The sequence below is a fragment of the Pteropus alecto genome, unplaced genomic scaffold (genome assembly GCF_000325575.1).
Source record: "Pteropus alecto unplaced genomic scaffold, ASM32557v1 scaffold223, whole genome shotgun sequence".
Taxonomy (NCBI): Eukaryota; Metazoa; Chordata; class Mammalia; order Chiroptera; family Pteropodidae; genus Pteropus; species Pteropus alecto.
The window spans coordinates 2,958,033-2,970,489 of record NW_006434441.1 but is presented as its reverse complement, the minus strand read 5'-3'; the positions used below and the strand labels follow the sequence as shown (position 1 = coordinate 2,970,489).

The 12,457-nt window shown below is 44.8% G+C and overlaps 1 protein-coding gene across 1 annotated transcript in view; it reads right to left on the bottom strand.

The window, feature by feature from the left end:
- Positions 1-12,457, bottom strand: part of MERTK (MER proto-oncogene, tyrosine kinase) — a 60,844-nt gene that overhangs the window by 18,187 nt on the left and 30,200 nt on the right. Inside the window, exons 8-10 of the mRNA XM_015587457.2 lie at positions 11,050-11,233; positions 5,056-5,207; positions 1,211-1,364 (exon numbers count right to left, since the gene is read on the bottom strand). Of these exons, the coding sequence (XP_015442943.2) occupies positions 1,211-1,364; positions 5,056-5,207; positions 11,050-11,233 (490 nt within the window). The remainder of the gene's footprint in view (positions 1-1,210; positions 1,365-5,055; positions 5,208-11,049; positions 11,234-12,457) is intronic.

Sequence of the window (12,457 nt, the reverse complement as noted above, 5' to 3'; positions counted from 1 at the left end):
AGCCACACCACAATGGCTGTGGTCACGATGCGCCTCTGTTATCTGCATAGACTTGGGGGCCGCAGAGCTGGTGTGAAGTGTGTGCTTGTGTATACGATTACTCACAGCTAATATGTGAAGGTCACTCACAATTGAGTCACACTGTTAGGGAGCGTGTTACTGAACCCGGTGTTGGTGACTGACACGTGGCATGTTGGAGCCCTGCAGAGTGAGGACTGCCGGCACAGCAGAGCTTTCCATAGTTTCTGCAGGAGAGCTTGTCACATATGGAGATGGAAGCTGTCGCCCTAAAGTCTGAATTTTTAACCTATGCCTTTAGAATTAGAGTAGTGTTGTATTTGGATTTCTACCACACAGGCAAGACTTGTGTCCCCACCACCAGTTACTCGCGGTCACCGGGCACAGAGTCTCGGGGCTGTGGGGACTGTAATTTGGCTGCAATTGTGCACTAAAGGGGGTGAGCATTTGAGGGTCCCTGGAGGAGCCAAACGGGAACTTAGTGCTCTGCTCACCAGCCCTGTCTACCCACAAAGCCATGTCTGCAAGGACATGTACAAGCATGCACAGTTCATACCCCCAGCGATGCCCGTGCATGGCATTGATGACAGCAATTTAACAAACAATCCAGGGCGGGGCAGAGTCAGAACCAAGGTGGCTCCCCAGGACTACGGAAGCAAGCACCATGTCTGGGTCACCAGGGTGGCACTGTGTCCAAAAACACCCCAACGACCTGCAGAAGCCAGCGTGAAAGGCTGGGCACGTAGCTCAGGGAGCCCAGGGCTGACTGGGGGCAGCTTCTCGGGGACATTGCAAGTTCTGTGCTGACCAACCATGAAGCATGCTGTCTGAGGCCACAATAGGCAGTAATGCGGCACGCACACAGACTGAGATGGCAAAGTGCACACTAGCAGGTGAACGAGAGTGAGGCTGCAGAGTGCTCGGCGAGCCATGCCGCCCCACGCCCACACATCGCTCAAGCACACCCTGCAGGCCTCACCCAACTCGGTCCCAAGTGGGTTCCCCAGTAAGGCAGCTTCATTCAACATGGCACCAGCGGAGGACACCAGTGTTGGTCAGGCATGTCACCTGTCGACCCCAACCACTGCAAACACACTTTTCAGCCTTAACAAAGCCACCCAGCTCACAGGCGCTCTAGGACGGTCAGCGCTGCCTGGCGGATTCACTGTCAACCATGGGAGCCCACTCTCACCAGCTGTAGGGACGAAGACTTTCACTGGAGCGCTGAAAGGCCCAACTCCTCCGCTGGTAATGGCAGCAACTCTCACTGTGCAGGTGGCATTGCGGACTTGGACAGGGAGCTCGGCATGGCTGCCATGCTGGCCGATGTCCTCAGATAGCTCTTTCTGGGGATGGAGAAGACAAGAAAGGACATGAAACATCAAGGTACCTAGGCACATTACCTGCTCAGCCTTGGTGCCTCCCAAGGGATGTCGTCCCTCCCCTGTCACAGGGGCAGCAGCTGAGTTTCCATAGTGTCCCCTCCTCCCTCTGGCCACAGCCAGAGGAATCAAAGTCAGGGATGCAAGATGGGTTGGCAGCAGCCAGGGCCATGAGGGCATAGCACTTAGAATACCAGTGAAGATGACGTCTCAAGATCCCTTAGAGCCGGAAAGGACACTGCCCAGGAGCCTCCTGCACCCGCCACTGACCTGGCCAGCACGGTGGGCGCCCGATCCTTTGATGGGACAGACTCTAAGATCGCCATTAAGACAGCACCACTGCTGTTTTTAACTCCAACGTGACAAATGCACAATCTGCCCAATTTTCAGAAATCTAGTTTTACTTTTACTTTGCTTTAAAGCCACTGCCATGTCACATGAGCAGTGAAAACGTAGGGGGAAACTGATTGTTGAAAAGAGAACTAGGACTGAAGTTTCGTACAACACGTGGGCCTCTATTTCCAGACTTCTGGTGGCAGTGTTCTCTGTGGGAGGGCTGGTCGTGAGTCTGGAGCCGGCTTCTCAATTGGGAGCTGCAGGGTGACCACATATGTTTTTATCTCTGAGTTATGGATTGCCGAGCTCACATCTGTGTGCGGATGGCCACTGTACACAGAGAGAGGACTGTCACGTCACGTGGGCACGGATGTCACCGATCGCTGATGAACAGCGGGGGCCTGGTTTAGGGGTAACTTTCTCCCCCGGCCACTCAGTCTCATGCTGATCACTACTGACCATGGTGCAGGGTGGAGCCAGCCGGCCCTTAAGGAGAGGGCAGTTCCATCACTCGTGACCAACGGGACAGCTGGGTCAGCCACCCAGGGTCTGTTTCTAAATCTGACAGGCAATGACCATCATGACCAAGAAATGCCTGCAGACAAGGGATGAAAAGGGAGAATATGGCCTTAAAATTTTTTGGTTTTTCTATCCCATTGGGCTCTGTTGTTGCAAAGAGACCTAACCTAGGCTTTTTTTTTTTATTTGTTAATTAAGTAAACAATTTAATAATTAACAATTTTTGGTACATTCAGGCAATATCTGTTTTAGAAATAGAGCATTTTGTTTTTGGTGAATCCAGTTTTCTCAGTTAAAATACACTTGGCACGTAGTACTGTACAGATTTAAGGCCCACAATGTGTTGATGTGGCACATTCGTGTATCATGGTGTGATGGCCACTGCTCACATCGGACATCTCCACCAGGTCATACAGTTATTGTGTCTTTTCAGCAGCTAGAAAATGAAGATTAGTCTCTTGGCAGATGTGATGGCTATGACACATCACTGTCTAGGTGCACTGTGCCATGAGTAAGATCTGTAGGGCTTAGTTATCTCCCGTCATGAGCTTGTATCCAATCCAGCTTGGATTATGGGTTAGTGGGCCATTCGCTAATTTGAGAGGATAGAAAATCACCCAGTATGCAACTCTCTGGTCCACGCTCCAGTCCTGCAGCCCTGCTGCGAGCCAGGTGGGCGGCTGAGGAATGACACGTGCACCTCACACCTCCCCACCAGTAGCACACATGACTCCATGCCTGCTTCTGGCCAGGGCCTGCTTCTGGCTCCATACCTTTTGGTGACAAAGACTCAGATACATTTATGCAAGAATTTAATGACAGGAAATGCATGATTGTGGAAGAACTAAATGCCCAGAAGACAAACCCTCACAAAAACAGAATTAACTGCTTAGAAATAAACATAAAGGTCATTCACAACAATTGGTTTAGGGCCTCTGACTCGCTGGGACAACCGAGAGAAGTCGTTTCTCGGTTTCCGCCTCCTGCTCCCTAAGTGAGTACAGTGCCAATCCGTGTAAAGGGCTAGAGACGGCCCTGGCCTGAATCAAACGTCACCCGACTGTACTGATGGCCATGTCGCAGCTGAGCCCTGAAGTATGGAGGCACTGCTTCCTGGTCACACTTTTTGGAAATACATAAGGAATTATCTCACTTTTGGGGTAGAATTATATTAAGTGTTGCAGTAGTGGTTAGAAAGATACATGATAGATATTTTAGTGGAGGTTTAACAATTTTCTCTTAAGAATATTCTTAAACGGCAACCTTCAATGAAGTTTAGAGGAGATCACAATTTTTAAAAACTGACGTAATTTATCCATTCTATTTTGAGGCCAGGTGTGTAAAGAGAGGCATGACCATACCCATATTCTCAAACATTATTTTAATTTTGACTTTGAAAGCTGACAGAGAAACCCTTTCAAACTAGACGTATGGGGAGCCGCCCTGTGTGTTCGATCCTCCCCGACCCCGGTGTCAGGACATCACTGAAAGTAAAGCGGACACCCAAGTCCTCTGTTATCACAAGACTGTCCTAATGCACAAAGTATAGCATGATTTCAATGCAAATGACCTCTCGCTGGGATGACCCAGCATCTCCAAGGTGGAATGGCTGGAAAGGTCACAGCCCTAACTGTGGAAGCACTGCTCTCGCTGACAGGGGACCGTCTGGACAAAGGCGACAAGAATGCACAGCCCAGCTGAGTGTTAGTGGCAGTTACTGCTCCAGGCTCCCTGCTGCCTCACTCTTGGGTCTTTCATCACTCTTGCCTTTCAGCTCGAGGCCCGTCTGAAGAAGGGGCTCTCACCTACACCAGAAAAGGACAGAGGGTGGCCTGGAGGGTGTCGGCTGACCATCACTGTCCAGGGTCAATCAGAGAGACACAGAATTCCCACTGAATGTGACATAACTGGCCTTCGTGGGCCATCCTAAGAACTCAGCGCTATAAAAAGGAGCTTTTCTTTGAGATTCGATTCCCCTGACCCAGCCAGGGTGCAAATGCAGTTAGTCCAGGGGACCCACGCAATGCCTGGATGTGAAAGACTAGGAAACGGGGGCCCTCCCTGTGGCTGTAAGCCTCCTACGTCGCAGGGTCCGACCGGCACGAGTAACCCCTGCCGTGATTCACCGTGAGTGCGAGGCCACGGGCTGCTGAGGCCTCTTCTTTCTCCGCCCCATCAGTCTGCTTCCTGGCAGGTAAACGGAGGCAGAAAAAGGAAAAAACTATACCCCAATTGTCCTACTAGAAAACAGTGGTTTTGGTGAGAGCTGGATAGTGTGAGGTTGAAAATGACGGAAACAAAACTTGGATGTTCACTAGCAGGTGCCGCCGTTCCCCCATCCCTCCATCTCACCAAGAGGCTGTTACTTTCATATGACGCGGCCTGCTGCTCACTGAGCTCACATGGCTGGGCACTTTCCTGAAAGTCTTGCTCAGAAAAGTATCCTCTGGAATCTCCGAGAGCCCATGACTTACCAGCCTGCTAAACCCTAGAGCCCCGCCCTTCACAGCATCTTCCTGCAAGAGCTCAAGTTCTCCGGACACAAGAATTGGGTGACAACGGAGGTGCATCCCACTCATGGGTACGGCATCAATCAATGAACGGCTGGTTGAGTGAGTGAGGCCCCAGCGAGTCCTCGGACCTTTACAACCACTCGGTCGCCTCCAATTCTTACGACACTCCATTTCCCACAGAAAGGTACCCAAGCCAGTAATGCCTGGTCTCCTGGCAACAGAGCAAACGCCTCTGAAATAGCAGAAACTAGCTCAGAACGGAAGTGCGCACAGGTGCGGGGACTTACGGAAATGTGGGTGCTCTGCCACACGTGAGAGAGCCGGTAGCCCACCAGTGTCCCCTCCTGCCGCTCGATCGGGGGCGGGACCCACTGGACTTCCACCTTGTCACCAGATTCATTCAGAAGCACAGTGACATTCAAGGGAGCTGCTGATGGGGCTGAAAAGATAAAGGAGAGAAGGGTGAGAAGGAGCCAAGAAAAGCACCGAGACCCCATCTCCCTGCTTTCTGGATGTCCTGCGAGAAGCCCTCCACCGAGAGCAAAGCAAACAGCGGGTTTTCGCCCTCTTTTCAATGAACCGCCAAGACAGTACATAAGTTTTAAAAAACCAGCCCTTTCCAATAAAAGGACAAGAAGAGGTGGTGGGGAGGCTGGCGGTGGTGCTCAGGGCTTCTGCTGGGAGCCGGCATGGACACGCTGGTAGGGCTCTCGGGCGGCCCAGCAGACTGACTGGAGGCCAGGCCGTGTCATGCGAGATGTGCAAGGCAAGACCTCCACACAGCACAGAAGGATGTCCAGAAGCAGGTGCCAGTGGTCTGGACAGAGCCCATTGGCCAACACACAAGTTTATATTTATGTGTAAGACAGTCGCTGTCGAAGATCAGAGGGACAAATGGCAATTCCTGGGCCAGACGTCTAAATGTTGCCTTCCACTCTGGTTTCCATTCTCTGGTTTACAGGAAATTCTGCTTCAGTCACATGCCCGCTTTATGTTTGAATGTCCGTTATCTTTCGCAAGGACACAGGAATGACAAAAGTCAAAGCATTTTGGGAAAAAAAAGTGTGTAAGGACATATATATGTACAAAGTAATTTTGGAAATAGGACAAGGTCATTGCCACATTGTTTTTTGGGAAGGAAGAACTTGACTCTATCTATTAAAACTGAAAAAACTATGCCCTTCGACCAAGTATTTTATTTCCAGGAATTTAATCTAGAAAAATTCTGTGGGCGGCATTACCATCACTGAAACATAATAGTGACAAAAAAGAATATGTGTAAAGCTCAGTCGATAATTGTGATATAATAAATTTTGATCTATTTTCCAATGGAAAAATTAGGTGGATCGTGTGTGTTGAAAATGAAAAAAATATCTAATAGAAGGAAAGATCAAATTGCTAAAAAAATGTGTCAATGATCCATTTTAGAAATAAAAAAAGTATTTCATATATAGATACATATAGAAAGAATAAAGACAATGAGAATAACGTATACCAAACCATTCCCCGCAGTTGTATTTAGGGGAGCTTAAATGATATATTTCTGATGTGCCTAAAAGGAAAACAGGAAGGAATCATAATTCTCTTCAGCTCTGGTGATTCCAGGAGTGGTTAGATGAATTTCAGTTGACAACGTGCTGTACAGCTAAGGCCGTGCCTATGAAATGAATCACATACTTTCTAGTCGGTCATAGAATTTATGGACAAACGTGGCTGACTCAACATGTCTTGACATCTGCTCCCTCCTAAGATGCCCCTCCAATGACAAGAAGGAATTTAAAACAGTGTAAACTCATAAGGCAGAGGGCTCAACAGTGGAAAAGAAATTTCAGCATAAATTTGAAAGCTGAAAAAGAGATGAAAAAGATATAATTAACACAGCAAGCCGATTCTCTCCAAAGAACTTGGAGAGGCTCAGACTCTGTGGGCCCAGGTACAAAACCTGGAAGACTGAACATTGGGTCAAAGAATAGTTAGACCCTGAGATCCCTCTCACCTATTCCCACACACCTGGCAGGTACTCCCCCAAATTCCCACAGGAGACAGGATGCTTTATTCTCTGAACTAAAAAGCCTCTGGTACCAGGGCACCAGCAGAACAGAAGCACAATGAGGGGACAGTCTGACAAGTGGAGAAATAAGTGAAAGTTTGTGTCCTGAGTGAGGGGGACTCTGCCTCACCTGTCCTCGTCACCTGGCTCCTAAAACATCAGCAGCCATGTCTCTATTCCTGAGGTAGTGGACAGGAGACTTGCTTTCTAGAGGAAGTGAGAGGTCCCAGAGGAATGAAAACCAATACTGACACCTTAGGGTATCCAAACCAAAACACATAGGTCATCGCCCAGTCACCTGACAGTGCCGTCTACAAGGCCCACCCACGCTCACAGAGCATCCGATCAAATTGCTGGGTCTTCACTTCTCAGTAGGAGCAAACAGTGAAAGGTCAGCCGAGGTTGAGCAGCCTCCTTCACAAATGTCTGGTACCAAACTGATAATTAATGAGCTCAAAGGTAAGCAAATGTTCTCATACTTTAGAACAGAAAAAGATTGTCACTAAAATAGAAAACTTAAAATTAGCAATACGAGAAGAAAAATAAAATATTCAATAGAAGAATTAGGAGATAAATCAAGTAAACCTCCCAAAAAAGTAGAACAAAAATGAAAGAGATCAATCTGAGAAAAGAAAATTGAGGAAAAAAATTGAAGAGACCTAAGAACTGTCTAATACAATTTCTGGAAAGAAAAATAGAAGAACATTTTCAAAGAAAAAAAAAATGTATAAGAAGAAATCTCAAAACCAAAGCACTTGCATTTCTAGATCAAAGGGGCCACGGAATGCCTGTGATGATGACTAAAACAAATCCCACATCACAGCTCATCGCTGAACCACAATTAACTAACGAGAAAAGGTGTTATTAAACACTGAAATGAAATAACAGTTCACCTAGAAAACTCAAGTATCAGACTTCATCACAGCAATCCATGAAGCTAAAAAAAAAACAACGCAAAAATACTTTTAAAATTTTGGGGGAAAATAATGTCCAACAAAAAGTTCTATATTAGAAAAAAATGATCAACCCAGTATGACAGAAAGACATGCAAGTTACCAGAGTTTTTATTTTTTATACATGCTTTCCTTGAGCTAATTGAGAATGTGCCCCATGAAAATGAGGGACTACACCAAGAAAGACAAGTGCCAGGAGAAGGAGGCGGAGTCAGTGGGATGATTCTGGAGGGAGACAGGGAAAGAACCACACGAATGAATTAAAGACAACAATGCCTGGGCCTCCCTCAGGGCTGTGGACAGGCTATTCTCAGCAATCAGACTGGAAAACCTAATGATTCAAGCAGCACTGAGCAGAGCACGCATAACAGTCTTGTCTCAATGGCAGGTAATAATTGATGCTAGGCTGAGCACTGCCCTGGTCCTGCCTTACGAAGCTTTAAAAGCAAGATCCAAAAGGATCAAACTTTTTCCAGTTGGTTAACAGTGTCCCAACATGAAACCCAATACTTACAGAAATATAAAAATACCTAGAATCCCACAAGGTTAAATTTACAATGTCAAGAATCCAATTAAAGATTGCTAGGCACGACAAGAAACTGGAAAGTACTCTCCATAACTGGAATATAAATTAATCAATCAAAACTGCCCCAGAAATAACACAGATATTAGAATTGGGAGATTAAAATAGCTATTAAAACTGTATTCCATATGGTCCAAAAGTGAAGTAAAAACATGAAAGATACAAAGAAGATACAAAAATTACAATGGGAGAGATGAAACATACACTAGATAGACTCAGTGGCAGATCAGATACTGCATAAGAAAAGATCAGCAAATTTTAAAACAGAATGAGAAAAACTATCCAAAATAAGACACAAAAATGCAGGGGAAAAATTAAGAGCATCAGTGAGGTCTGAGGCAACTTCAAGTGATCAAATATATGTGTGATTGAGTCTTCAAAGAAGAGGAAAAGTGAGAACAGAGATAAACAATGGCTAAAAGTTTTCCTTCCACATTTGATGCAAACCACAAACACACAGATCCAAGAATTCAATGAGCCCAAAGCACAGGAAAATAAAGAAAACTGCTCCAAAGCACATCATAATTAAATTGCTCAAAATCAATAGTAAAGAGAAAACCAGAGACAAAATACATACAGACACATCATACAGAGAGGAACAATTAAAGATTATTGCAGATTTCTTACCAGAAATAATTCAAGCAAGAAGGACATGGAACAACATTTTTAGAGTAGTGAGAGGAAAAAAAATGTGAACTTAGATTCTATATCTAGTAAAAATATCTCTCAAAAATAAAAGCAAAAGAAATACATCAAAGGCAAAATATTTTTCTCAGACAGCTCCATTCCTCCCCAGATCTGTAGCACAAGAAATGATGAAGATCCCTTTAAAAAGGAAAATGACACCACATGAAAATATGAATGTATACCAAGAAACAGATAACATCAGAAATAGTAACTTCATGGGTAAATACATGTTTTTTCCCTAATTGTATATATAACTTTAAAAGATTATTGACCGCACAAAAATAATAACAATATAATATGGTTTTACAGCATATATCAAAGTAAAATGGATGTCCACAATTGCACAAATATTGGGAGGAGAAAAATGGAAGTATAGTATTTTAAGGTTCTTACATGATGCATGAAGTGCTGTAGCATCACTTCAAGGTAAATGGTGATAACTTAAACATTACACTATTTACCCTAGGAAACCCCTAAAAGGACAGAAAACAAGGTTATAGCTAATTAACAAAGGAGAGAAAATAGAATAAAACATATTTAATTAACCCAAAAGAAGGAAGAAAAAGAAGAAAAGGGGAACAAATTATAGACAGAACAAATAGAAAATGTGACAGATTTCAACCTACCTATATGAAAAATCACAGTTTAATGGATTAAATATCCCAACTTAAGGTCAAAATTGTGAATGGGTTAAAAAACACCACTAAAGTACATGCTGCTTAAATGAAATACATTGACTATAAAGATATAAGTAAGTAAAAAAAGAAGAATGATTCAAAGATATGCTATGTAATCAAAAGAAAGTTAAAATGGCTATTATAGTATCAAAGTATATTTCACAGAAAATAATATTATCAAGGATAAAGAAAATAATTTCATAATGATGAAGCAGTGAATTTAGTAGGAGGGCCTAGTAATAGTGAATATTTATGCACAAAATAATAGAGCTTGAAAATATTTAAAGCAAAACCTGCTAGAACTGCAAATAGAAATAGAAAAATCCATAACTCATAACTAGATTTCGATGTCCTTTCTGAATAACTGATAGAAGTAGGCAGAAAATCAATAAAAACGATTTGAAAAACACGATCAACCAACTTAACCAAGATGACATATAGAGAATACTTGCTCTAATACGCTCTCTCTATACGTACACCGTTTATCAAGATAAGTCATATTCTGGGCCATACGATGAGTCTCAATACATTTAAGAGGATTCGTTTGCTTAGAAATCAAGACAAAGAGCTCCAGAAAGCCCCAAATATTTGAAAACCAAGTTACACATTCAACGACGAATGGGTCAGAGAAGAAATCGAAAGTATTCTGAATCAAATGAAAGTGCAACGCAGCACATAAAAATTGCCCTACAAGGTTTCTCTTTCTCATTTGAGAAAAGGAGTTATTTCCCAGCTTTGTAACTCTAAACTGAGAAAGAACTAGGGTTTAGCAATAGCTGTAGAAAAGGGGACAATCTCAGATTCAAAAATTCATAACAGCACACAGAAAGTTCTTTAAAGTTTAAAGATGGAAATAAAGTTTCCTGTGAGTAAGATGGTACAGAGACGAAAGGCCCTACTGTGTGGGGCCACTGTGGGGGTCTAATGAAATAATGCACATAAAGCACCTACTATGGCCTCGGCACAGAGTAAGCGTTCAGTGGACGTTAGGCCTCTTCACATTAGTTGGCTTTCTTGAATTTGGCACTATGAGTAATGAATTTTGTATGATTTTAGTTAAAAATAATACACTATAAACAGTGTGCTGCTATTCATATCGTCCTACATGAAAGAAAACATTACCTATATGAAGTTAGGTTTTGTCACTAAACCGTTTGAAAGCGTAGAAGGAAATGTCTTCTTTCCCATTTTCATTGGCTACCTTGATAACATTCTCCTCCAGAGACAAAGACCAAACAAAGCAAAATCTAAACTGTAAATCCAGCCCCTGGGTAAGGGTTGCTTCGTCGCGTCCATTAGGGGCCACGTTCCCAGCGTCGGGCGTTTCCTACCTCCTTCGGTCGTGCTGGCCTGGACCCAAGGGCTGGGCGCTGACCAGCCGACCTCATTCCTGCAGGAGACGCTGATGCTGTAGTTGGCCAGGGCCCGCAGCTGCTCAACTCGATACAGAGGTGGCGAAGCAGAGGCGTTGAAGATCATGACGGAGCCGTTGCTCAGTGCGTCAGCTTCCGCGACCTGAGAGGGCACACGTGGTCCAGGTGTTAGTGAGGTGGCGGGAATGTCAGACTTGAGCTCCTGGCTTCCCTGCACACGGCCCAAGCGCCTGCTTCCTTCCAGGCCGCCCGGCAGTGTCCCCACCGGCACTGCTGAGAATTACTCATGCCACTGGAGCAACAATTGAGAACCTGAGGAAAACGCCTAAAATAAGTGTTCTCATTGTGGTGGGTAACAGAGCAGATAAACACCATTATAACACTATAATTTCCTGTGTTACAACTTGCACTACAATGTAGAACAGAGCAGCTCTTCCTCTCTCAGAACAGGTTCGATTCTTGATTTCTCACAGCTGTTTCAAAGAGTGTGCAGTGAAGGCAACAGACATCGAACGGGATGGCAAAGCCTAAAATACCTACCTACCACCTGGACTTGCAAAGAAAACATTTCCCAAACCCTGCGTTAGAAGGTGGGATAATGGACTTTTGGTTAATCTGTGTTTCTTTTTATCGTGTAGCCTGAAGACCTCTGCTCTTCCTTGAGGCGTGTCCTTTGTTCTTCCCCACCCAGTCCACCCCAGGAGAAATTCAACCCCCAAAGCAGACACAGATAATGCAGAGTTTACAGCATTTTTTTTTTGGTGGGGAGACAGAGGCAAGGGCCATTTGCACCTCATCCAACAAGCTCTTCCCCAAATCTCTTTAAAGCACATCGGCTCTTTCCTGAGTTCCTTCTTCCTCTTTCCCACTATAAACCCTGCCAGGCTCTCCTCGTCCTCTGAGTATACAGGCAGAAGAGGGGATTCCCAGCAAAAGTCTAGCCCTTGGCCAGGCTCCCACCTCTTGCCCTCAGCATACCTCCCGTCTGGGGATAGGGACGTGGGAGACGGGTTTGTTGTTGTTCTTCACTACACGTTTTTCAAATTTTCTATAATATGGAGTATTTATAAAGTCGGAAAGGACAAAATCATACTGAATAAAACAAAAGTAACCAAAAGCTATTTTGGGGGAAAAAAATCTTAAACCCTGTATTTATTCCTGATACTAATGTGCTTGCAGTTATAGGGTGTGGGTACACAGTGCTGTTATTTCAGGATATATGTGTTGAAATTTAGGCCAAGAGGACACACATCAACATTTTGGCATTCCAGAGCCGCTAGTGAGACCTCGAGGGCAGTGCTGGGGCCACATCCTCGCGACTCTGCTGGGGACAAGAAGCCGCAGTGGGCCTGAGGAGCCGCCGCAG